General features: G+C 38.2%; 1 protein-coding gene across 2 annotated transcripts in view; it reads right to left on the bottom strand.

Moving 5' to 3' along the window:
- Positions 1-200: 200 nt before the first annotated feature.
- The window catches only part of Clpx (caseinolytic mitochondrial matrix peptidase chaperone subunit X), a 40,823-nt gene continuing 14,444 nt past the window's right edge, over positions 201-26,579 (bottom strand). For both annotated transcript variants that reach the window (XM_050151940.1, XM_050151938.1), the window contains exons 4-14: positions 21,808-21,962; positions 20,032-20,191; positions 17,967-18,008; positions 12,685-12,861; positions 11,975-12,139; positions 11,008-11,096; positions 8,895-9,059; positions 6,686-6,985; positions 5,352-5,444; positions 2,128-2,234; positions 201-657 (exon numbers count right to left, since the gene is read on the bottom strand). In XM_050151940.1, coding sequence (XP_050007897.1) covers positions 567-657; positions 2,128-2,234; positions 5,352-5,444; positions 6,686-6,985; positions 8,895-9,059; positions 11,008-11,096; positions 11,975-12,139; positions 12,685-12,861; positions 17,967-18,008; positions 20,032-20,191; positions 21,808-21,962 — 1,544 coding nt within the window. In that variant the 3' untranslated portion in view covers positions 201-566. The remainder of the gene's footprint in view (positions 658-2,127; positions 2,235-5,351; positions 5,445-6,685; positions 6,986-8,894; positions 9,060-11,007; positions 11,097-11,974; positions 12,140-12,684; positions 12,862-17,966; positions 18,009-20,031; positions 20,192-21,807; positions 21,963-26,579) is intronic.

Here is a 26,579-nt window from a genome sequence, read left to right as displayed (position 1 = left end):
AAAAAAAAAAAAAAAAAAAAAAAAAAAAAAAAAAAAAAAAAAAAAAAAAAAAAAAAAGACATGCCATCAAAATGTGGATTTTCAAGGTATTTTTCCATATCTGAAAACTACCTGGTCCATTTTTTTTTTAAATAAAAATTCTAATATTTCCAGAGAATGTGGGTAGAAAAAAGTAATACTAAAGAATGGAATGCCAATACTCAACTTTAAAGAATTTATTTTCTCATTTGTAGAGTAACATTATTGTAAAATCCACAGTTATTGCAACACCTGCATTGCTTAAAAGAATTCCTAAGAATTTTGTTAAAGCATATTTTTAAAAACAGAGCCAAAATAATGTACATTTTTATCTCTAAACATTGTGTCATTAAAGTCCATGTACTGTCTTCTGTATAAATCAATGTGATGTTACAATAATATACATGATCGGATTCTTATCTTAAAGGCTTTCTGACCATGTATGATATCCAAGATAGATTCAATGCCTTTAATGCAAGACTGCAGAAACTGTTATGACCCTAAACAAAACAAGGGAAAGCTGTATGTACAGGCAGGAGTCTGACAGCTTAGCTGTTTGCAGCATCCGCTTGGCGAGGCCATCCATCCTCCTCAACTCCAGAGTCATACTCCTCTTCAGAGGACTCTTTCGATGGAGCCCTGCAATGAAAAACCATGTTTGTTTTCCAACAAATTGGAGGTGGATATGATTTCTAGACTCAGGATAGTAAACTAATCTTCATAGCTAAATAACCTCTCAAAACAGAAAACAAGAACAACTTTTTTGTTGTTTGATTTTTGTTTTTCGAGACAGGGTTTCTCTGTGTGTAGTTTTGGAGTCTGTCCGGGGTACAGCAGGCTGTCCTCAAAGAAGACAGCTAAGAAAAGCATTTTTAATATTAGGATTGTTTAGTGGTAAAATAAGGGATTTAAGTCATAAGAGTTCATTGATTTCTCTAATCAAACTAGTACGGAAATACACTGCAACTTATGAACCAAATCCAGCCCACTGTCTGCTTTGTAAACTGGGGTTTACTGGGATACTGACATATTAATTCATTTATGTGTTGTATATGGCTGCTTCTGTGCTAGGGGCAGTTTTGAGCAGCTGTAGTATAGAAAGTATGGCTCTGAAGAATTTGAGAAAGTCTGCTGACTCCTAGAATACATAAAACAATAACGGTCAGATCTGTTGACAGGTATGACACTGAGGGAAAATAAATTTTGTGAAGAAAGGTTTGGTCATGTAAAAGCCATTAGAAAGAGCTAAATGTGCTGGTACATACCAGCAACCTCAGTACTCAGGAGTTCAAGCCTATTCCTAGCTACTTAGTGACTTTAAGGCTAGGCTGTGTCCAAACAATAAACACATGGGGCAAGCCATGAAAGAAGTCATTCATCAATTAGAAAATTAGCATCAAATACCCAATGTCAGGTTTTTGGTTTGTTTGGGTTTTTGTTTTGTTTTGTTTTTGTTTGTTTTTTGAGACAAGATTTCTCTATGTAACCCTGGCTGTCTTGGAACTCATTCTGTAGACCAGGCTGGCCTCAAGCCCAGAGATCTTCCTATGTCTGCCTCCTTGGTTTTGTTTTGAGACAGTGTCTCATGATGAAATCCAGCTTAGCCTCAAATTCATAGTGTGGATGGTGATAAAATGCTGGCATTGCAGGAATTCCCCTTTACACACAGAAACATGGATATCTCTTTTGTATACTGTTGTTGCAGAAAAAGGAGAGGTGGGGCTGGAGGATTGGCTGAGTGGTTAAGAGCACTGGCTGCTCTTCCACGGGTCTGGGTTCAATTCGCAGCATCCATATGGTGGCTCACAACCATAACTGTAGTGCCATGGAATCAGACGCCCTCTTCTGGTGCACAAATGTACAAATCAGACAAAGCACGCATGTACATAAAGTACATAAAAAAAAGGTAGAGTCTAATTTTGAAGATCAGTTTTCAAAATGATTCACAAAATTGCTTTATATATAATTTTAGATTTTTCTTATAGAAAATTCATGAGATTATTAATTCCTTAAAAAATAAGTTACCCAGGTTTTCAATGACAGAACAATAAACTCAAGCAGTAAGGGCCTTAACTTTTAGCTCTATACTGGCCTGAGAGTATGTTTTACCGAATGTATCCTGGTTCCTTTTTTCCTTCTACTACTTCCTTGTCAACTTCCACACATACAATGTCAGAATTAGGAACTTCAAACATTGGTTCTAGTAACAGCTTTTCCTAAAGGGAGAAAAGGTAATAAATTAGGAAGAAAATTGTATGCAAAACATTTCAACTTTAGTCAATGTAAAAGCTTTCATATTTGTTATATTAAAATAGCTTCTAATTACATTCAAGTCATTTTATAAATAAGTCAGCTGCCTACTGTTTTGCCTATCTAGGCAACATGCACAAACAAAGCCTGTAGTTTCAGACTCACTGCTGCCTGGCATGCCTGGCCTTTCCTATGCCTGAGGCAGTCAACTCATAATCCTTACTTTTCTGTCAATCTTAAAATCACTTCTACCAAGTTATTGATTTCAAACTCTGATTCAAATGAACACTTGCCTCAGTATAGCATTAGACCTTCAGAAGGCTTTAGAAATCTAGTTTTTCCTATAGGTAGGGGTGAAGGGAATTGCTGACACATCAAATTTTTCAGGCATGTCAACTAAATAACTTGTTCTTCCAATTTGGGTGTCTATGTCTGTCCTCGGGAATACCGTAAACACCAGGACCTCACCAGAGGGTAGACTGTCAAACTGCTTGTGGTAAAAGCATAGCTATACAATTGAAGTCACACTGAGATGAAGATGTGAAAGAGTGAATTTTTTTTTTTTTTTTTTGGATTTTTCGAGACAGGGTTTCTCTGTAGTCTTTTGGTTCCTGTCCTCGAACTAGCTCTTGTAGACCAGGCTGACCTCGAACTCACAGAGATCCGCCTGCCTCTGCCTCCCTTATGGGAGTGCTGGGATTAAAGGTGTTCGCCACCACCGCCTGGCTAAGAGTGAAATTCTTAACAGGGAAGATAATCCTATACTTGCTTTGGGAGAAGACAGTGAAATGTAATCCATCTAGATCTGAGAAACAGGACAGAGAAGTTTAAAGATAGGAATTGGGGGACGGTGGTGGCGCGTAATCCCTGTGCTCAGGAGGCAGAGGCAGGCAGATCTCTGTGAGTTCAAGGCCAGCCTGGTCTACAAGAGCTAGTTCTGGGACAGATGCCAAAGCTATAGAGAAACTTTGTCTCAAAATAAAAAATAAAATAAAATTAAAAAATTAAAAAAAAAAAGAGGAATCAGTTGTATCAGGAAGTCTGTGTCCTACCCAGGATCTCTAAAAGCAGCTCATAACACACTGAAGCAGAGGAGCTAAAATGGAGATTTCAAAAGGTCAAAGGCTATTAGTAAAGCTGGACATGGTACATGGGAGTACGCATCTGTAATCCTAGACACAGGACTTCAAGACCATACATGGCTGCCAGTTTGAGGCCAGCCTGGGAGGCCTTGTTCTCCATATGCACCTACAACAAACCCTATAGATTTTCACATTCTCCTAATGATTTTTTTGAGATAGGTTGTCTTTACTTAGTCTTGGCTGTCTTACAACTCATTATATCGACCATGCTGGCCTCAGATTCACAGAGCTCTGCCTACCTCTGTCCCCAAGTCCTAGAAGAGGTATGTACTACCATACCCAGCTGATTCATATTTTCTGTATTTCTTCAATCATAGTGTGTGTGCCCTTGTTTTCAAACACCTTAAACTTCAAGGCTTTAAGAGTACTTTTTGTTTACAATTTTGGGTTGATATTTTCTCTCTTTTTTTGAGACTGTGTCATGGTGTCTGCAATGGGGATTTCAATGGAAGTCTCATGCACATGTTTTATGTTCCGGTTTCAATCTAAGCAATGGCTTAGATTCAATCAAAGCATCCTCAATAATATTCAGTTCACATTACAGAGAGATAAAAGATAAATGAAAACTTCAGCTAGTCCTTGGCGATCTTTTCCTAATACAGTCACATATCGTAACAGCCATTATTAATCTTCCCAGAATCAGAATTTTATAACTAAATAGAACCAATGCCTATTTCATAGATGAGTTCAAGAAAGTTAAGTAAGGGGGCTGGAGAGATGGCTCAGAGGTTAAGAGCACTGGCTGCTCTTCCAGAGGTCCTGAGTTCAATTCCCAGCAACCACATGGTGGCTCACAACCATCTGTACTGAGATCTGGCGCCCTCCTCTGGCATGCGGGCATACATCGAGGCAGAATGTTGTATACATAATAAATAAATAAATCTTTAAAAAAAAAAAAAGAAAGTTAAGTAAACAGACTCAGAAACAAGGCAAGAGATTGACGATACTCTGGTCTTGAACTCACTATATAACTGAGAATGCATGATTCTCCTGCCTTCACCTCCTGAGTATTATCTTTACAGATTTGACCCACCACATCTACCTATATGATGCTGGGACTACAACTGAGGGCTTCATGCATTTTAGCAAGCACTCTGCCTACTGAACTATATCTCAAGCCCAAATTAAGTGTGCACACACACACGTGTGTGTTGTCCTACTTCATGTATGCTAAATACATTTACAAAAAATTGAACCCAGTATCTCATGCATGCTAAATACATTCGTACTATTTAGCCACACTTATCAGTCATAAATTACCTTTTTCTGGGAGGTGAAGCAAAATAAAAACTGTAACTACCCCATCCATCCTTCCACAAAAGAAAATCATAAAAATAAAAAATCTTTAGGGCAGATCTCTATACTACTTCCAGAAGAAAAACAGGAAAGCTTAATAGCCTCAAGACTTGGACAAAGGGTATGGGGAGATCTCAGTGAATAAAGCACTTCTTTGCAAATATAAGGAACTGAGTTCAGATCCCCAACACCCACATAAAAGTTGAGTGGGTGCCTGTCTATAACCTTAGGGCCTGAGAAGCAGAGAAAGCAGATTCCTAAGACAAGCTGGCCAGCTACACTATCCAAGTTGGCAAGATCTAGGTTCAGCAAATAAACCAATTCTTAGTAAAGAAAATGGTGAGTGATTAGGGAAGACACCTGTAGGGGCATGGTGGTGCATGCCTTTAATCCCAGCACTTGGGAGGAAAAGCTGGCACATCTTCGTGAGTTTGAGGCCTGCCTGGTCTACAAAGTGAATTTCAGGACAGTCAAAGCTACATAGTGAGACCTTGTCTCAACACCTACCCACCCCACCAAAGGGAAGATACCTAATATCAACCTCTGGCATTCATGCATATTCATACACACGCTCCCAACTGCAAAACAAAACATCAAATCAATAATAATCTAGGAGGGGTTGTTAATTTTATAACTCCAACTTACCATTATGGACCGAAGACCTCGTGCACCTGTTTTTCGTTCCAGTGCCAATCTAGCTATGGCTTTCAAAGCATCCTCAGTAACATTCAGTTCACACTACAGATGGATAAAAGAAAGAAATGAAAATTGAAGCTAGTCCAAGGCGATCTTTTTCTAATACAGTCACATAATAATTGATCTACTAACTGTGGTGATCATTATTAATCTTCCAGATTCAAAGATTTTTATAGATAGAACAAATGACTATTCACAGATAAACAAGCTCCAGAAACTGAGATTCAGGAACGAGGCAAGAGATAGAGGCTAGGCTGGTATAGTCTCTATCTGACAGACCTTCTTACCCCTTGCAGATTAGATGATCACTGTCACTAACGACCTCATTACAAATGGTCACTGCTCCCTCAATTTCTGCTTTTTACTGTAGTGATAAAGCCTGACTGGAGACAGGGCCTTGTCCTCTACCCTGAGCTATTTCCCCAGCCTTCTAACCACATCTTAATAAGTGCAACATTATAACCCTGCATTAAAAAAGGCAAAACTTCAGACAAGTCTGTCATTTCTCATGATGTTTTAGAATGTCATTCTCGCTGAGCAGTGGTGACACATGATTTTAATCCCAACACTCAGAAGGCAGAAGCAGGCAGATCTCTGAGTTTGAGGCCAGCCTGGTCTACAAAGTGAGTTCGAGGACAGACAGGGCAGTTATACAGAGATGCCCGATCTCAAAAAACAGCAAAACAAACCCCACCAAAACAAATAAACCAAAAACCAAAGAATGTCATCCTCATTAAATTGTACCTAATAAATTAACCTATGGTAGTAGTATCACTATTATGAGTCACAAGTTTGTTCCTTGGGCTGCACTGGAGCTCAGTGGTAACGTGCTTACATGGAAATGGACAGAAAACTTCTATTTAGAGATGCTAAGTTCATAAAGTTCAAAATATTTTTAATCTGGCTGGATAAGCTGGCTAGAGTGACCTCCATGTTTGGATGTAAGAACTAATTAATTTACTTAGGCAAAACATAGAACAATATATACATAGTCCGTGAACTGCAATTCTATAAGGACAATTCTGTGCACGTGGCCTGCAGAGGCTGAGCTAGACTGACACTTCTCTATTTTTTTGTATTTTATGCTTCAATGGTCATTTAATTCAGAAAAATAAAAACAACTCTAACTCTCAAATGCTGGATGTAACACACTGTGCCTTCCTACATCTATACTAAGTGAAGAACAGGCTGCTATTCCAGATGAGCAAGGATCTCTTAATATATTGGGCTATTGTAATAGAATTCTAATATTAAAAAACATAAAGGAAAAATTAAAACCTTACCTTATCCATGCTGAATAAGGCCTGATATTGAGGAATAACTGCATTACGTGGCTCTGTGAGTATTTGTACAAGTGTCTTCTCATCTAGGCTATGTAGAGGGACCACCACAGGTAACCGTCCCACAAACTCGGGTATCATGCCAAATTCAATGAGATCTCTGGCTTCCACATGACGGAGTAACCGATCTTTTTCTTCAATGTCTTGATGAGTATTAGATTCTCCACTTCGATTAGCAAGGTCCGCAGCAGCTGCAGCCCTTCTGCCCTTTCCCAGATTAGATGGTGTCCCAAATCCAAGATACTATCCAAGAAATGATAGAGATTATAAACCATAGACAGATGTTACAAACGTGCTTTATGTCTATAAGCCCATATGAAACAGGGCCACAGAGGTTAAGTGCTTTGATCAAGGCTTGCTTCTCTAAGTAGCAAAGTCAGGCCTTAAATTTCCCATTAAATTCACAGCTAAATGAAATAACCTAAATCCCAATAGGTTAAAATTATGTGGCAAATCCTCTTTTGACATGTTAAAGAATCAATTTTAACATTGCATTTAATTCTGCATCTGTCTACCATCAAATCCTTTTTGGAAGTCTGAAGAAGCACTACTATTAATATTACAAGGTCCCTGCCTTTAGTTACAGACACTCAAATACAAGCTTATCTGTTACTATGTTGCTGTGGGATAATGCTCTTATACACTGTAAAGATCTGTCACTCATATTGGCTTAATAAAACACTGATTGGCCAGTAGCTAGGCAGAAAGTACCGGCTGGGTAACCACACTAGGAGAATTCTGGGACACAGAGACACAGTCAATAGTCAGACATAGTTACCCGCCAGACTTAGAGGAAGCAAGAGTATGCCTTATTGAGAAAAGGTACCGAGCCACATGGTTAAACATAGATAAGAGTAAAAACTAGTTAGTAATAAGCCTGGGCAATAAGCCAAACAGTTTATAATTAATATAACCTTTTGTGTGTTTACTTGGGACTGAACGGCTTTGGGACCAGATGGGACAGAAACTTCCATCAACACAATGTTTCTCACACACAAAGGAAATAAAGGATCCTCTGTTAACTTATGTAGAATTAAACAGCAAGAAATAAATTGGCTAAAATAAGAACCTAACTGTATCCATGCTGAATGAGAACTGATTACATAACTCAGTACCTGTGACCAGAGTGTAGGCTATGCAACCACTACTTAAAACTAGCACAGGAACAGGAGAATTCTGGGAAGGAGAAAGCCCATTCCTCCCCAGACCTGTCCAGACACTGAAGAAGCAGGATGTGACCTGCCTTGCTGAAAAAGGTATTGAGCCATGTGGCTAACATATACCAGAATAACGGACTAATATAAGTTATAAGAGCTAATACGAAACCTGAGCAAATGGACCAATTGGTTTATAACTTAAAAAAAAAAAAACTAGCACAGTAAGAGTTCAGGGACAACTTAAAGCAACTGTTAGAAAGCGCATCTACAATACACTCACTTAGGAATGTTATCTAGAGTGCTGGTGGCTACTAGATAAAACACAAAAGCATAAAAACACAGGTATGTTCTGGGTTCTTTGCCATCCACCACATTACCATGGCATTTTACTGTAACCCATTGACTACTTGGTGCTAGATGTACACCCTGAAATCCAAGCCCCATTAAAATCATGGCGTATAAGAAAGTTTTATAAGAAACATCAATAGAACTCAGTAAATCACAATCCTTCTTACTCCCTCTAAGTTCTTCCTTCTATTTGGAAAAACCAGTGGTGATTTATGATAAACTATATGGGCAATGAGACAAGCAGTTCACTGGGCCCTAGTCCATTTGTTCTTCCTGCACCTAATCTCAAATGGTATGATACTCCTTAGACAAAATATAAAATTAAACTCATTGAGACAGGGTCCCACTATGTCATCTAGGCTGATCCAGAATTTACTGAGTAGATCAGGCTTGCCTTAAAACCACAATGATCTTCCTGCTTTGGCTTCCCAAGTACCAGATAAAAAGCCAGCACCATCACGCATAGCTAATTCATAAGTATTTGGGAACCTTGTTACTTACTACTATAAATTCAAACCGCTACATTAGAACTTTCTAAGAATCCAATGACTATTAACCAGTAGACACGAGGACTGAAGCTAGTGTCTGTCCTGTGAAACTTTACCATCTCATGCAGAATTTCAAAGGAAAAGCTCAGAAATACTTACTTTTTCATTTTTCCTCCTGCTGATGATTCTGTCTAAGCCATTGAAAGCACCAGATGCCACAAACAGAACATTTGTTGTATCAACTTGAACTGTTTCTCCACGTAGTTTTCGAGAATTTTTTTCTGGGACATTGACTATTGTGCCTTCTAGAAGTTTCAATAAACCCTGATGATGAATGAAATATAGCATTACCATAAAAAGACATTATTATACATCAAGAATAGGATTCAATGGGGGAAAATAATACATGTTTATGGCCAATGAGCACACCTAACAAAAACTCCCACATTTATAAAATAAAATAAAAATCAACTGCACTTATCACTTTGGTACTTCACGAATGAATTGCAATTCAGGAAACAATCATCTAAGGAAGCTGAGTTTGATGGTAAAGCCTTCCTTTCCCCATCCCACCCCCCATCCTCATGTCACTGTAGCCCAGGCTGGTCTCAAACAGTGATCCTCTTGCCTCGGTCTCTCCAAGTGCTGGATTACAGGCAAGAGCCACCATACCTAGCTTGAAGGTAAACTCTTAATACAGACAGGTAATAAAACAGGGCAAATATTAAAAAATGAAACAGTAGGTCTTTCACATAAATTCTTTAATTCTAACTTAATTCTTTTGGTTTTTTGTTTTTTTTTTTTTTTTTTGCTTTGTTTTGTTTTTCGAGACAAGGTTTCTCAGTAGCCATGGAGCCAGTCCTGGAACTCGTTCCTAATTTTTTTTTTCCTGATTTGAGATAAAGACTAAATTTAGACTTGTAAAAACTGAGTGTCACTTTTAAAATTTTTGTTATTGACGGCAAGTTCTAGATCATAGACAGAAAGATTTATATTTATTTATTATGTATACAGTGTTCTGCCTATTTGTTTGCCTGTAAGTCAGAAGAGGGTATCAGATCTTATTAGAGATGATTTTGAGCCATCATCTGGTTGCTGGAATTTGAACTCAGGGCCTCTGGAAGAACAATCAGTACTCTTAACTTCTGAGCCATCTTTCCAGCCCAAATTCTAACTTAATTCTATAGTCAACTTTGTGAGTCTATTTTGAGATGGCTTCATAAAAAATTATCCACGATATCTGATAATTCCGTGTCTGTCAAAAAATTTGGTTTGTCACAGCTAACTGCCATTAGAGATTAAGCTTATCAAGGTGGCCAATAGATCACTGTGACTTTAATTATGATTCTACAAGAAATGGAATGTTATTTTATACCATCTTCTTTTTGAGACAGTGTCATTGAGTTCATCTCAAGCTTGCATGTAGACAATGCCGACCCCGAACTCCTGATCCTCCTTCCTGTTCCATAAAGGCACAAAGATTACAGATGTGTGTCAACACACCCGCTTTCTTTCCTGTTGTCTCTCCTTCCCTCCGTTTCTTTTGGCGCTAGGAACTGAATCCAGGTCCTTGAGCATACAAGGCAAGTCTTTTACCACTGATCTGTATCTCAGCTTTTATACTAATCATATAATTAAACAGGAAGATTAAGAAACATGGATGGTTTATTCATGTCTAGTCTTCAGTCTTCTAGAAATCTTTAAGAGGACCTTTGAAGAATAAAACTAAAACTAAAACAAAGAGTAAAATATTTTAAATTTCCTAAAAAATGGACTTTCTTTTTTTATGGCTTATTTAACTTTATGTGCATTGGTGTGAATGTGTGAGATCCCCTGCAACTAGATCTTCAGACAGCTGTGAGCTGCCATGTGGGTTCTGGGAATTGAACCTGGGTCCTCTGGAAGAGCAGTCAGTGCTCTTAACCACTGAGCCGTATCTCCAGCCCCAATGGACTTTCTTATTTAAAATCATTAATAACGTCTTTTTAGGATCTGACCTACTTTAAATGGCATGTAAAGCTTGGTGGCACATGCCTGTAATCCCAGCATTCAGCAGAATGAAACAAGAATACTGCTGCAAATTCAAGGGCAGCCTGGACTACACAGACCTTGTCTCAAAAACCCACATTAAGTAAACAAAGTGGTATATGAAGTTTAGGGCGGGAAAAATAAAACAAAATCTAGTTGAATGTGAAACCAAACGTACAATACTTGGGAAGTTGATGTATTCCCTTCCTTTTAGTGGGCTTGAACAAAATATTCAACTGCTTACTTGCTGAACGCCTTCTCCACCTACATCCCGTAACTGATGAATGCCTGGCACACTGCCAATCTTATCTACTTCATCCAGAAAGACAATTCCTACAATTTAAGGAGGATTCTATTTACAATATGAAAAAGAAAGGCACAAGACAGTCTTAGCTTTAAAAGACCGGATAGCTACAAAGCAAAGTTAGTCAATTTTTTTACACTTAACATGCAAAGGCTTGAATATACTACTATCTTTCTCATTCATCTTCTCATGCAACTATTACGGGATTCTACAGCATATAATTAGAGAATGATAAGCAAAATGCTAGTCTCTTATCTATATAACTAATAATGAATTCAATTACTTTTTCCTTGGGAAGATAAGATGCAGCATGTAGGCATGAGTCATTTACCAGAACTAGTAAATCTTCAGTCTATTCTTCTTTACCTTTATCCTGAAATACACATTTATTTATTTAGTGTGGAGATGTTTGTGCGTATGTGTATGGGAACACATGTATCATAGCACGTGTGGTGGTAAGGAGACAGCTTGCAGAGTTGGTTCTCTCCTTCCACTATGTGGGCTTGAGGAATGAACTCAGGTCATCAGGCTTGCTGGCGAGTGCTACTGTCTGCTGAGCCATCTCAATGACCCGTCTGTCACCTACCTATAGCCTTGTCTTAGAGCAACTGTTCTCAACCTTGCTGATGCTGCAACCCTGTAATACAGTTCTTCATACTGTGGTCACCCCACAACACAAGGAGTAAGAATAAGAACGCTGATGGGACTATTAAGACCTGAGAGGATAATAACAGCCTGATTTCATCCTACAAGCTATCTTTGCAGCCATAAGACAAAGAAGACAAGTATATGAGAAAGTGTAATATCGGGTACTTTCCAATAATTAGAAATATTAGTTAGCCCTTGATTCAAAATGAGAATTATACTACTCCTTAATATTAAACTGCTTTCTAAAGACTCAACATACCTTGTTGTGCTTTCTCTACATTGTAATTGGCATCTTGGAGCAATTTGGCGATCACAGATTCAATATCTTCACCTACATATCCAGCCTGAGTCAAAGTCGTGCAGTCACAGATAGCAAAAGGAACATCAAGGCATTTAGCTAAAGTTTGTGCCAGCAGGGTTTTACCTACAAACAAAAATAGTAACTAAAAGATACACTGTCTTACAATTGTTCTACAAAAATAGTAACTAAAACATACACTATCTTACAATTGTTCTACAAAATAGTAACTAAAACATACACTATCTTACAATTTTTCTACAAAAATAAGCTTAATGTAATGAAACTTGAAACATTAACTCTTGTATCTGTTCTCTACTATATTCAGATCTTATTAATTTTAATGTTCCAATTTAGAGATTGATATAATTAATATATTAATTAAAGAGTTAAAAATTAGACCAAAGGGCCACACCAATATCTCCAAGTCAGTTTTAGGTCTAAACAGTGAACACTAACAATACAGCCAAAACAATCTAAGATTTTGTTTTGTGAGACAGGTTCTCATACTGCAAACCAAGCTGGCCTCACACTTGTGGCAATCCTCTAGCATCAGCCTCTCAACTGCTTTGCTTGTAGGCAGGCCTAAGAGGCAGAATTCACTATAGTTACCAGGTATCATTCTGTATTTTTAACAAATGAGTAATAAAGTTTCCAAAAATGTTATTTACCTGACCCAGTTGGTCCAAGCAGCAAAATATTACTTTTTTCAAGTTTTATGTCATCATGAGCAGAGTCCAATACTTCGCCTCCTCGTTTTTCCTGAGGCATTTGCTGGTTAACCTGCTGTTGCATAGACGCTCCTAGGGCGTTGCCATGTGGGCTAATTCCGGCAATCTGAAGCAACTCTGGGGAGAAACAAAGGGATTACTAGAGCTGTATCTGAATTAACTTGGAAAGTGTTCCATATAATCCTACATCAAAAAACAAGCCACTTTTTAAGAAACAACTCAAACAGTTCAGCCCTGCTTTACCTAAGAGAACTTCAGACTGACTAGTGACAAATGTTACATACATGATTACAATCAATGAGCTTCAGAAGGAACTGGAAGACAATGCTCATCCTTACTTACAATGATGTGTAAACATGATTTTCAGAGACAATGCAACAGAACAGTGCTACAGCTGCCAGCCTTCCTTTGCTGCTAAAGAGCTGCATAATCTTACACAAATTAGTTTCTGATTCTGTTTTCTATCTATAAAACACCATTATTATCTGTCCTATTAATATCAAACACATAGTTGGATGTTATGAGGATACAGCATAATTGATTTCAAAAGTAAGATCTATCTGTCTGTCTTTCTTATTTTCTGTAAAAATGAAAATCTAGACTATAAAGAAAATAAAAACCAGTAAGACCAGTATGGGAGAAAGTTGGCAGATCTTTTGTGAGTTCAAAGGAAGTAGTGAGTTCCAGGCCAGAGTTGCATGGAGAGAGAAGAAAGAACAAAGAAGAAAGGAGGAGGAAGAGGAAGAACAGGGAATTAGAAAACTTGGGTCCTAAACTCAGCTTGGCTCTAAGCCTCCTGCTTATGCAATCACGGAAAGTTGCCTAACTTCCCTAGACATGCTTCCACTGTGACACAGACCTTTTTTAGTCCTATCTTCCTACAAAAATGTTTCTTTTAGTATAGAAGGAAACCAAGTGTGGTAAATCTCAGTATCAATAACCTTATCTGAATAACTGACTTTTCTGGGTATCAACAGGATCTTCCTGGGTCCTTCAAAAGACTAAATATTTTACTACATAAGATGATACCACTGGGTAAGTATTAGTTTACAAAAATGAATGTTTATTCTCTTGACTAGGAGAAAAAAAAACCAGATTCTTTAAAGATTATTTACCTCAGTAAATAACCAAATTTTGCAAGTTCTCATTACTTAAATGTTTCTGTGACTGTGATACTTGCTTATAATTTTGGATTTTAAGCTATTTTCTAAGTTATGTGTATGAATGTTTTCCCTGCGTATATGTGTACTATGTGCATGCCTCTGTCCTTGAGGTCAAAAAGAGAACACTGCATTCCCTGGAACTGGGGTTACAGATGGTTGTGAGCTGCCATGTGAGTGCTGGGAACTGAACTCAGGTCCTCTGCAAAAGCATCAAGTGTTCTAAATCACTGAACCATCTCTTCAGCCCCATGGGTTTATTTTTAATTTGCTTCTAAGATATGAGTTAAGAATATCTTAGTGCTGTCTAGTGACCATTTTTAACAAGTCAATAGGTAGAATAATAGTTCAGCAGTCATATCAATTATTTTTGTCCTAGTCTATCAACCATCACCTTGAAAAACATCATCATGCTTAAGACAAAAGGTTATTCTAGTCCTTAAGATTATTAGTGCAAGCCAAGCAGGGGTGGTGTACACCTTTTATCCCAGCACTTGGGAGGCAGAGACAGGCAGATCTCTGTGAGTTTTAAGCCAGCCTGGTCTACAAAGTATTCCAGGACAGGCTCCAAAGCTGCAGAGAATCCTGTCTTGGAAAAACAAAACAAAACTAACCCCCCCCCCCAAATATTAGTGCAATATATACAAAACTTGAATTGCAAAACCTGAGTTAGTAATTCACAATATTATTTTCACATTAGGCAAGAAGAAAGCATACTCTTTCATTTGAGTTTAGCTATTATTGGTAAAAATTTTCTTTTTAGTTTCTAGAAAATCCACTTAGGAACTGTGATGATAAAGAAAAGGGCTTGGCTTTGATTTAGCTCTGCCCAATGGAGAAAAATGACTTAAATAATTTCTTAAAATCACAAAACATAAATAATGGGGGGGGAGGGTAGGAGATGGTTCAGCAGAGAAAAGCACCACTACCTGAATAACAAGGTCAGCCTTGAGTTCGACCTCTGGAACCCATGCAAAATCTATCACCTTTACTGAGAGATGCACGGCTGGCCTGGAATACACAGGGCAGCAGCAGAAACAAGAAAGCCGCTGCTTCAACAGAGTGGATCTTCTGGAAGTTGTCCTCTGATCTCCATACATGCTGTGTTGGTCCACACACACAATAAAATAAACAAATGACTAATTTAATTGATAAAAATAATGTCTATTATTCTAGGAGTATGTGCCCTAGATTATACTTTGCGATGAGTCTTCTTTTAGTTAGTCCTCCATTCATGCTGTGTAAGTTGTTCTCCACAATGAGAGCTATGAGCAAAGAGGTTAGTGTGATGGTCTGTGGCATGGAGATCAACAGTTGTGTGTGTGTGTCAATGGGTAAATAGCTTGTATTTGTGTCCTCCAGTTTTCTCATCTATAAAATACAAGTAAAAATGAAAGCTTATCCCTTGCATGCTTGGAAAAGATTAACTGATCACAAACAAAACAGCACAGTGTCTGTAAGATAAGCCTTATTATTATAGAAGCACTTGCTCTTATTAATGATATTTTCCAATAGTTTAATTATTCATACAAAGACTAGACATATAGCTCAGTGGCAGAGCACTTGTTTAGTGTGTATGAGGCCCCAGGTTCAATCTTTAGTACCTGTTGGGGAATATTATTTTTAGGTGTGACTTTTGTTTACACTGCATCTTTTTGTTTGTTGTTGTTGTTTTGAAACAGGGTTTCTTTTTAGCTTTGGTGCCTGTCCTGGCACTAGCTCTTGTAGATCAGGCTGGCCTCAAACTCACAGAGACCGGCCTGCCTCTGCCTCATGAGTACTGGGATCAAAGGCGTGCTCCACCACCACCCGGCTTACACTGCATTTTTTAACTCTGTATTTGCTTAACTATATGAAGCTGTGTTACTATGTCTGTCTAAAACACTTGACAGTCCAAATAAAGAGAAGAACAGTAAATAGTGAGGTGGGAAGAAGATAGGCGGGACTGGCAGACAGAAATAGAAGGAGAATCAGCAGCAACAAGAGACAGGAGAGAACACTAGGGGCCAGCCACCCAGCAACAAAGCAAGCCATGCAAAAAGAAGTATGGTATACACAAATAGAGAAAGATAAAAGCCTAGAGGGAAAAGGTAGACGGGATAATTTAAGATAAGACAAGCTGGCCAGAAACAAGTCAAGCTACAGCTGGTCATTCATAATTAAGAATAAGCCTCTATGTGTGATTTATTTGGGAGTTGGGTGGTGGGTCCCTTCAAAAGAATTAAAAGAATAAAACATATCACAACAATTACCACTAGGAAAAAATTATTCATACAGTATAAATTCAAGCTAAGGACTGTATCTGGCACTTGATGATTTAAGAAACAGTATTATAGCCGGTCAGTGGTGTTGCATACCTTAATCCCAGCACTCTGGAGGCAGAGGCAGGAGGATCTCTGAGTTTGAGGTCAGTCTGGTCTACAGAGTAAGTATTACAAGCATGTGCCATCATACTTGTTTAGATCTTACATTCTTATATAGAATCTAATTATAGTGCACCAACTGTATTATTTTTTTTCAATTTTCATGTTACGGGTGTTTTGCCTGCGTGTTGTCTGTGTACCAATTGCCTGTTTAGTGCCTGTGGAAGCTAAAAAGGTCATTGGATCCCCTGGAAATGGAGTCACAAATAGCTGTAAGCTGCCATTAGATAGCAGCACTGCCCTAAACCACTGAGCCATCTTTCCAACCCTACTATCTGTATGTTTTAATTTTATTCTATCATTCATTGTATATCAATCAGTATTTCCACAAATTTAAAAATAACTTGGTCAAGGCATGGTAGCACATCTATAACTCCAACACTCTACAACTCCATTCTTGACTATACAACTAAATCCTGCATCAAGCACACACATGCACTCATTCACAGGAGACAGTATCATTTTCTCTTAAAAATTTTTAAATTTAGCTGGACAATGGTGGCACACGCCTTTAATCCCAGCAGTCAGAAGTCAGGCGAATCTGAGTTTGAGGCCAGCATAGTCACAAGAGCCAGTTTCAAGTCAGCCAGGGATACAGAGAAACCCTGTCTTGAAAAACAAAAAGAAAAAAGAAATAATTTTAATTAGACATATTTCTCTTGATTTTTCATTAGCTTGGCTAGAAGACAACTGAGAGTCAATTCTCTCTACCAGATGGAACCAAGAGACCAAACTCAGGTCAGTAAGCGGGCACATTAAGTGTCTTTACTCATTTGGCCCTCTTGCTAGTTCACCAAAGATAAGGATCTAGAGAGATGGCTCAGTAGTTAAGAGTACTTACTTCTCTTGGAAAGGACCTGTGTTTGGTTCCTAGCACCAACAATGGGCAGTTCACAACCACCTGGAATTCTAGCTCCAGGATCTAACACCTCTGGCTTTCATGGATTCTTGCAATGTTGTGGAATATTACTTTAACTGTGTAAGGATATATTTGTTTATTCTGCACTTGTTTAATGATGTAAAGATGTGTGTTTAATTATGAAAAGACGTGTTGCATTTGTTTTACCTTGGCTGCCTACAGCACATGACTGGTCTAGTAAAAAGCTGAACGGCCAATAGCCAGGCAGATAAAGGATAAGGATAAGCCAGGCTGGTGGGCAGAGAGAATAAATAGGCTGGAGAGGAAGAATGAGAGAAGAAAGGAGGGAATGAGGGAGATGCCCAGGGCCAGCCAGGCAGTCACCAACAAGACAGACATGAGAAGCAATGAAAGAAGAAAGGTAAAAGGCCCCAAGGCAAAAGTAGATATAGAGAAACAGGTTAATTTAAGTTAAAATACCTAGCCTGAAATGAGCCTAAGCAAGGTCCAGCATTCGTAACTAGTAAGTCTCCATGTTGTGATCTGGGAATTGGTTGTCCAAAAAGAAAAAGCCTGGTACAATCTGGTCTCGTCCATACTTACCCACATACAGAAACATACAAGTGAACAAAAGAAAAAAAAGAAAAAAAAAAAGGAGGGAAAATACAGGTGTATACAAAAATAAAAAACCTTTTAAATACATCGTTACTGAGATGCTTCACTGAGGCAAATCTCAGAAAGAATAAAGAGTACAGACAGGACCTGAGGGAGGTGACTTACTTGTAAATCTGTACTCATCCTCCCGTCTTCTTATTTCTAACTCTAAGAAAGGAGATAAAAAGGGCAACATGAAGCGTTATATATTTGTTGAGCTTGGGGCAGTCAAAACTGAATGTCTACTTCCTGCCTTCTTCCAAATTCATTTACAGGATATATTCGCTGTTTTCACCTTTTCATATCACAAACAATTTCTATGCAACATCCTTTCTATTTTAAACAAAACAAAACCAAGCTTAATGATGGTTGCCCAGTTACTAATAGGCACAAAAGTAGGATTTAAAAATTATTATCTATTTTAAGAGAATAATAATTTAAGTATCATGAGAGTTGAAGTTCTTCATACAAAAAAATGTTAAATCTTTTGCTCTTCCAGCACCTCACACAATTTAGATATTAATTTAATCACTGGAAAGAATCAGAAAACAGTTGCTATATAACTAGACTGCACTCTTTGGACCTTATAAAAATGAAAGTCCTAAGTCCACTGCAGGCATGACTACTGCTTTCTAAAAAAAAGTCAACTCATATTACCACATAACTATTTTGCAATAAGCTCACTAGGTGAACAGTGTCTTCATTAAATCAGTTATATATTTAGTACCTACTAAAAAGCACTTAGCAGAAATGCGCCGGGTGGTAGTGGTACAGGCCTTTATACCCAATACTCAGGGAGGCAGAGGCAGGCAGATGTTTGTGCTTCAAGGCCAACCTGGTCTACAGAGTGAGTCCCAGCCCAGCCAGAGTATGCAAAGAAACCCTATTATGAAAAAACGAAAAACAAAAACAACCTATCACCCCCCCTGCAAAAAATAAATAAAAAAATGCTGGATTATAGACCTAGATGAAACCCTATCACGAAAAAAACCGAAAAACAAAAACAACCCATCAACCCCCCTGCAAAAAAAAACAAAAACATAAAATGCTGGATTATAGACCTAGATCAGAAACCAGGCCTCCTCAACAACATAACAAAAACCTAAATATTTACATTTAAACTGAATTGTAATTTATATTAAAACATTTTACTACTCTACTGTCCACAGTAAATGAGATTGCATAGTACAATGATACATGTTAGAATCTCAGCTAAATACGAATTACACCGAGAATCATTTAGAAATTTGCCCTCTGCCTCACATAAGCTATAGCTTAGGTCCAAGGAAGAGAGTGCGATGCTGCGTTAACTTTTCAACTCCGTGAAGCTCGGACTTAGGCAAATGAAATCCTGTATCTTGAACCCAAAAAAAGAAAAAATAGAGTTGTCTACTGTCATGGCCACCCTCGTCCAGCAAGGAAGACGCATGACACACCAGAGCTCTTCTCACTGCAGTTTATTCCAGGACTTTATTCACTTTCTCTCTCTCTCCTCTCTCTCTCTCTCTCTCTCTCTCTCTCTCTCTCTCTCTCTCTCCCTCTCTCTCCCCTTCCTCCTTCCTCTCTCCTCGGGCAAACCTCTCCCAGCCCTTAAAAAGACATGGGCTAACAACCCTGGATTGCCAGGTGGGCACTGCCCATAGGCCCATGCATATGCAAGCAGCTGATAATCATTGCATGATCATAGCATAAGTCAGACTTTAGCCATAGGAGTTGATTATATATCTCCATCAGGTGTGGCTTCACGCAGCTCGCTACAGTCTACCGCATTGCAGTGCTCTGTCCAAGGTAATCTCAATAATTCAAGACACTCAATCTCTAATCCAACAGTCTTGTTGGTTTTTGTGGTGCTGGCAATCAAAGGCAGAGGCCTATGAGCACCAGGCAGGTACTCCACACCTGAGCTTCTCACACATCTCCTAAATACACCCTCAAGAAACACATTTTACTTTGTGACTCCAAGTTTTAAGAAACAGTACTTACTGAACTAAAAGTTAACGTATTCTGGTATTTCTTATTCTTACCTACTTAAAAAAAAATTAATGCCACTATAAACCCACCAAAATGATTTCATTATATAAGGAATAATTTAATATGTTGTACTACTGTAAATGAATTTCAGATAAAAGAGTTACAAATAAAGATTAAGCACAGTAATCTATATTTTGGTCAATTAAAAAAAAACACTGACCTCTAGGTGTTAATGATGTCTGCTTCTCAACCTCTGCTTGCTGTCTCAGATTAGCTGGAATATTATTATATATTCTCTTATAATGATTATACACGGCAACTGAAAGTACTTTCTTAGCAAACGACTGGCCAACAACATACTTGTCGAGGTAGTTATAAATCTGAAAAATGATTAGGTATGAACAATTCATTGTGAGCCATCATAAAACAAACACATTACAGAACTACATACTAAACAAATTTGCTTAGAATTTCAAATTTGAAGAAGATTCCCATTAAAAATGAAGTGTCTGGGGCTTGAGAGATGGCTCAGTGGTTAAGAGTGTTTGCTGCTCTTGCAGAGGATTGGAGTTTAGTTCCCAGCCCCCAATGAGGCAGCTTGTAACCACCTCCAAGGAATCCGACACCCTGTTCTGATCTCAGAAGGCACACGCACATGCACACACACATAAATATCCCTACACAATTTTTTTTAAAAAGTAATCTTGAAAAAAGATATTCATTTACCTGGATAGTAACTTAAAAGCTTTGTTCTTAAAAAAAAATAAAAAATAAAATAAAAAATAAAATAAAATAAAATTAAAAAAAAAAGCTTTGTTCTTTCCTTTTTGTAGGAGAGAGAAGTACTAGGAATCAAACCCAGGGAGACTTGGATGTGGCCTTATATGTTCTACCACTGAGACACACAACTCAGTTTTGTCAATAAAAATTAAAATTCTGGTTCATACTTCCTATTACCAACTGTTTGGAACCAGACATCAATCTCCTGAGTTTTTAGTGAAGAAGGAACTGTTGAATTGCACGTCTGAAATCCTATTATGTGGTAGGTAGAGGCAGGAGAATCTCAAATTCAAGGACAGACTGAGTGACATAGTAACACCTTATCTCTAATAACCACATGCATGCACACACATATGCATACACACAACCTATTAATATTGATGAACTCCTGAAAAGTTAAGTCACTATTTCTAGAACTTTGACTCAGATGTATAAAATCTACCAATTAGTAAACATATAAAACTATTACATTATTTTTGTGTGACCATTACTTTAGCCTTAATTTTTCAGATCCTACTCACTCCTTTCAAGTTATATCTCTGCATTACTAAATTTTCCATAATATACATGGAAACATACATGATGCCCTAAACATAGCAAAATACAACAAGGCAGAGTGAGGAGTAGTGTTAATTGTGCAGACCATGGAAAGATAGCTAGAACATAGAACAAAGGGTTAAGAAGTAAGAGCTCCTGGGTTCTCAAAAAGTACACACCATGTATTCAAAGGAACCAGTGAACACTCTGTCATATTTGACAGGGCCAAATCAGTGTCTGAAATTTCTAGAAAGCATTCATACCATCAAAACTATAGTAACACATGTAAAGCAGCCCTGAAAGTGAATGTCTGAGCTTCACACACACACACACACACACACACTATGAGCTCATGTATGTATTTACATACACACACCAGTTAAATAAAAAATTAATAAACTCATAGAGCTAGGCACATTATATATGGCCATAATACTAGCACTTTAAAGTGAAGGCTACAGGATCAGAAGCTCATCTTCAACTACATAGGGAGTTCAAGGTTAACCTGGGCTACATGGAATATGAGTCTCAAAACAAAAACAACCAAAAAAGGTAAAAAAAAAAAAAACCTTATAAACTTATTTAGATAGTGTTGGGATTTAACATAAACAGAAGAGTGAAGCAATAGAATATCTTCAGGATAAAGACATTGTCTCTAAGATTGGGAAAAGCTGTCTACCTTTTTGGGCGGCGGAGGTGGCTTCTGCTGGAATGCCAACTTCACGGCCTCCGCTGCCGACTCTGGTTCTTTAACTATGCTTTTCTTTGAGTCTGCTTCTGACAGCACAACGAAAAAGTGATGACATTTTTCACACTTGACGAACCGGGTGGAAGCTGAAAATGGAAGGTCAAGAGAGAAAATACAGTTCATCTTAAAATCTTGCTGAATGTGTGGCTCCGTGAACACAGCCTTGGCTGGTTGGCATTTTGTCCAATGGGTGTGGCAGCACGTGGCTATAATCTCAGCACAAGTTGAGCAGGACCGAAAATTCAAGGTCGTACTGAGCACACAGCCAAAGTCCAGCTTAAACTAGAAAATAAGGCCTTTACCAAAACAAAATCAACAACAAAACTGGGCAAGCAAGATAGTTAATAGGTTAAGTTTGCACTTCTAAGCCTAAATCCAATTGTTAGAACCCACATGGTAGGAAGGAACCAACTGTCAAAGACATGCTCTGGTCTCTAGACATGCACACACATAAAAGAAATGTATTAAATACAAACTATTTTATTGATTTCCACTAGGTTTTCTTCCTGATCTAATATTCATTAAGAAAGTTGGTTGCAATTCAACTGTTCATTTACTAGAGATAATTTTTTTAGAGATAATTTTTTAAACTAGTCTGATTAGAGATAATTTTATTTTATTTTTGGTTTTTTTCGAGACAGGGTTTCTCTGTGGTTTTGGATAGAGATAATTTTAAAACTAGTTTGATCACATGGACTATTTACTGAAAGACTTGAATGAACTGTGACAAGAGTCTAAGCAGATTTTCTCTATTTTTTTTAATGAAAATTTTCAATACTTCAGTTGAGATAAAACAATTTTAACCACTGAAAATAAAAGAGATACATTTTCCCCCCTCAGACAGGATTTCTGTGTAGCCCTGGCGGCCCTGAATTTCCTCTGTTGATCAGGCTGGCCTTGAACTCAGAGAAGCACCGCCCCCCACCTCCTGAATGCTGGGATTAAAGGTACCGGCAAGAAGATACACTCTTTAGCTATCTTGCACATATGAACATCTCTTAAACTTTCACTTAGTAAATGTTTAAACTTGCCGGGTATGGTGGTGTGGCGGCGCTTGCCTTTAATCCCAGCACTCAGGAGGCGGAAACAGACAGATCTATGTGAGTCCAAGGCCAGCTTGGTCTATAAGAGCTAGTTCCAGGACAGGCAAGACTGTTACACAGAGAAACCTAGTCTTGGGAGAAAAAAAAAAAACCATAAACTCATGTCTTCTTTATTTTTAACTCTACGAATTCCTATTTTTTTAATATTTATTTATTTATTTGTTATGTATACAATATTCTGTCTGTGTGTATGTCTCCAGGCCAGAAGAGGGCACCAGACCTCATTACAGATGGTTGTGAGCCGCCATGTGGTTGCTGGGAATTGAACTCAGGACCTTTGGAAGAGCAGGCAATGCTCTTAACCACTGAGCCATCTCTCCAGCCCCCTATTTTTCTTATTATGTCACTAAGAAACAAAATAAATGTCAGTCATTTAAGTCAAACACAACTTTTAAGTGCAAAACAAAAGCAGATAAAAGGATTAAAATTAAAAGTCTAAAACATCAGTATGGTCTTCAATCCCAGTCCCAGGAAACTCTAAAAGCAGTATGAAACATCCTATATAAACAGAGAAAATAATATAGAACTGGTATTTCTAGGTAGTATATGACTATGGACTGTTTGTTTCTACTAGGTGGAAATACAGGAACGATATTAAAAAAAAAAAAAGAAAAGAAAAAATTGGTGGGAACCTCTCTCCTTTCAAAAAAATTTATAAATAACTACACATAGATTACCAGAAAAAAAAGGACACCTAAACCTCCACAAAATAAATTTAAAAATGTTTAATTCTACATCTTAAAAATAAATTCCAGCGGTGGTGGCACTTGTCTTTAATCCCAGCACTCGGAATGCAGATCTCTGAATCTGAGACCAGTCTGGTCCACAGAGTGAGTTCCAGGGATATACAAAGAAACGCTATCTCAAAAAAGCCAAAAGCAAATAAATAAATCCCAGTTAATTTGTGTGTGTGCGCATGCAACACGTGCGTGTGTGCACCGTGCACACCCATGTGCACATACAGGCCATGCATAGAGACGGGGGTTGGGAGGAGCAGAAGAGGGTGTCAGACCCTCTGGTGCTAGAGTTCCAGGTGGTTATAAGTCACTGAATGTAGGAGCAGGAATCTGAACTTGGATCTTCTGGAAGTGTAGCAAACTTTCTTAACCATTTGTGTTTCCATTTTGAAACACAAAGCCAATTAGGAATACATGCTGGAGGAAAGTAGAAATAGGTTAACCCAAACTAAAGATGCATGAAAAACTTACAGAAGCCCACTACTTTGTAAGCTCATCTTTAAAATGTAATTTTGGAGCTAGAGAATGGCTCAGTGACTAAGAATGCGTACTGCTTTTCCAAATGGCCTGAGTCCATCTCTAGTAGCCACATGGCAGTTCAACAGTCTATAACACCATTTTCAGGGGATCTAACTCTCTTCGGGTTTCTTGGGCTCCTGTGCACAAGTGTTACATATAAGCCCAAAATACATACATAAATTTTTAACTTAATCTTAAATATAAATTTTAAAAGTGTAAACACAGATACCCTGCATGGGTGAACAATGAAAATTCTAATGCTAGGTGGGGGATATCTCCTTTATGAGTCAGTCAGGGAGAGCCCAGATTCCCCCGCAAAACAAACCAGGCCACTGCCATTACTCTTGGTTAATCACTAAAACTAGAGGGTACAACCATAATGCCAAGAACATAGCACTTGGTTACGGGACATAGAGAAATCAAGCTGGAACTGACCTGAAAACTTCCTCTGTACTAGCTGGCTTTCACAGTACCAGAAGGTGCTATGCAGGCCACCAGGGCAATTACCTTGTGGAAAATATGCATGCTAGAAAACTGACATCTCAGTAAGTTGTACCCACTAGTGCAGCAGTGGCTCAAAGGTAATGATAATAACTAACATCTTCTGACTTGGATTTGAAGCCTGTTCCAGAGGAAGGAACTCATGCCTGGCCAAAAAAACCCATGACTTCAGAGGTCAAAGGTCCTAGGCGGGGAAATTTGCTACCTTTGTTTTGATAAAAGGCCACGATGTCAAACAGGATTGTCAACATTTGTTTATACACAGATTACTGTTTTCCTAACTTTCACCAGGGAAGCTCTTCCTTATGGTGGTCAGCAGTTAATGCCAAGTCTGATAAATTCAACCATAAATGAGACACCTATATCAATCCCCTTTGGCCACCCAAACAAGGAGTGGGGAAGGGGCGGAAGGAATGTTAAGAGCTAGAGGATGGGGAACTGTGTTGTGAAATACGGCCGTTTTTTTGTTGTTGTTGTTGGTTTTTTTTTTTTTTTTTTTTTTTTTTTGGTTTTTCGAGACAGTTTCTCTGTAGCTTTGGAGCCTGTCCTGGAACTAGCTCTTGTAGCCCAGGCTGGCCTCAAACTCACAGAGATCCGCCTGCCTCTGCCAGCCTGGTCTACAGGAGATAGTCCCAGGACAGCCACAGAAAAACTGTCTCAAAAAAAAAGAAAGAAAGAAATTATATGGAAAAATTTTTAATTAAGGGGAAAAAGATATTCTAGGAGCTGGAGAGATGGCTCAGAGGTCAAGGGAATGTACTAATCTTAGAGAGACCCAGAGCTTGTTCACAGTACCCACCTCAGGAGGGTAACAATCACTTGTAACTCCAGCTCCAGGGGGATCCAATGCCTCTGACCTCTGTGGGTACTTGTACTCATGCAAACAGTCACACAGAGATACACATCATCATCAAAATAAATCTTTATTGATTGATTTTTTAAAAAAGATGGCTCAATGTATTGCCTGTTCTTCTAGTGGACACAGGTTCAATTTCCCAGCACCCCCATGTTCGTTTACAACTGTCTGTAACTCCTTAGTTCTAGGGGAACCAACACCATCTTCGGGCCTCTGTGGAGACTGCACATGTGTAATGTACAGACATACATGCAGGCAAAATATCCATATAAATAAAATAATTTTTAAAAACTACTCTCAAAAATGATTCCTTAAAAAACAAAACAAACTTTTAAAAAAGATATTCTATTAAAACAACAACAAACCTTTGTTTTGTTCTAGGAACAAACTAAGAAAGGATTGACTCCATACTTTGTATTTACCAACACCTATAAACGTTTAAAGAAATATCAAGTCATCAAATCCACAATTAACACAAGTTCAAATATGTAATCACCATTTCCCATTAAAGAGAAAAGAGTGCACATATTTTACAATGAGGCACAGGCTCACTGGTATTGATAGTAAAGAGGGCAAGAACTAAAGGGCAGAGAAGCGTCTCATCCAGTTCAGGCTGTGTGACAGGAAAATCTGGCTTGAAAACAGAAGACCAAAATACTTCTCTGTGGAAATTAGGTCAAAGGGAAAGAGATTAGACACCAACATATCTCCTTGGTGCTTGATATTGAAAGGCTGCTTAAATTAATCTGAGGGTCGCGCAGTGGTGTCACACACCTTTAATCTAAGGACCAGGGAGGCAGAAGCAAGCAGATCTCTGTCAATTCCAGGCAAGCCTGGTCTAGAGTGAGTTCCAGGGCAGGCAGGGCTACAATTTTACTTATTAAAATACTATGGAGGTGACATGAATTATAAGGCACAATTTTTAACTCTTAGAAATACCCTTAAAAGTGGATCACACATCCCCATGTTCTGAAAGCCTAAGCAGAG

Source organism: Alexandromys fortis, unplaced genomic scaffold, assembly GCF_014885135.2.
Source record: "Alexandromys fortis isolate MF-2015 unplaced genomic scaffold, M_Fortis_MF-2015_v1.1 scaffold_70, whole genome shotgun sequence".
In the NCBI taxonomy this organism is placed as follows: domain Eukaryota; kingdom Metazoa; phylum Chordata; class Mammalia; order Rodentia; family Cricetidae; genus Alexandromys; species Alexandromys fortis.
This window is presented reverse-complemented; position numbering and strand designations above follow the sequence as displayed.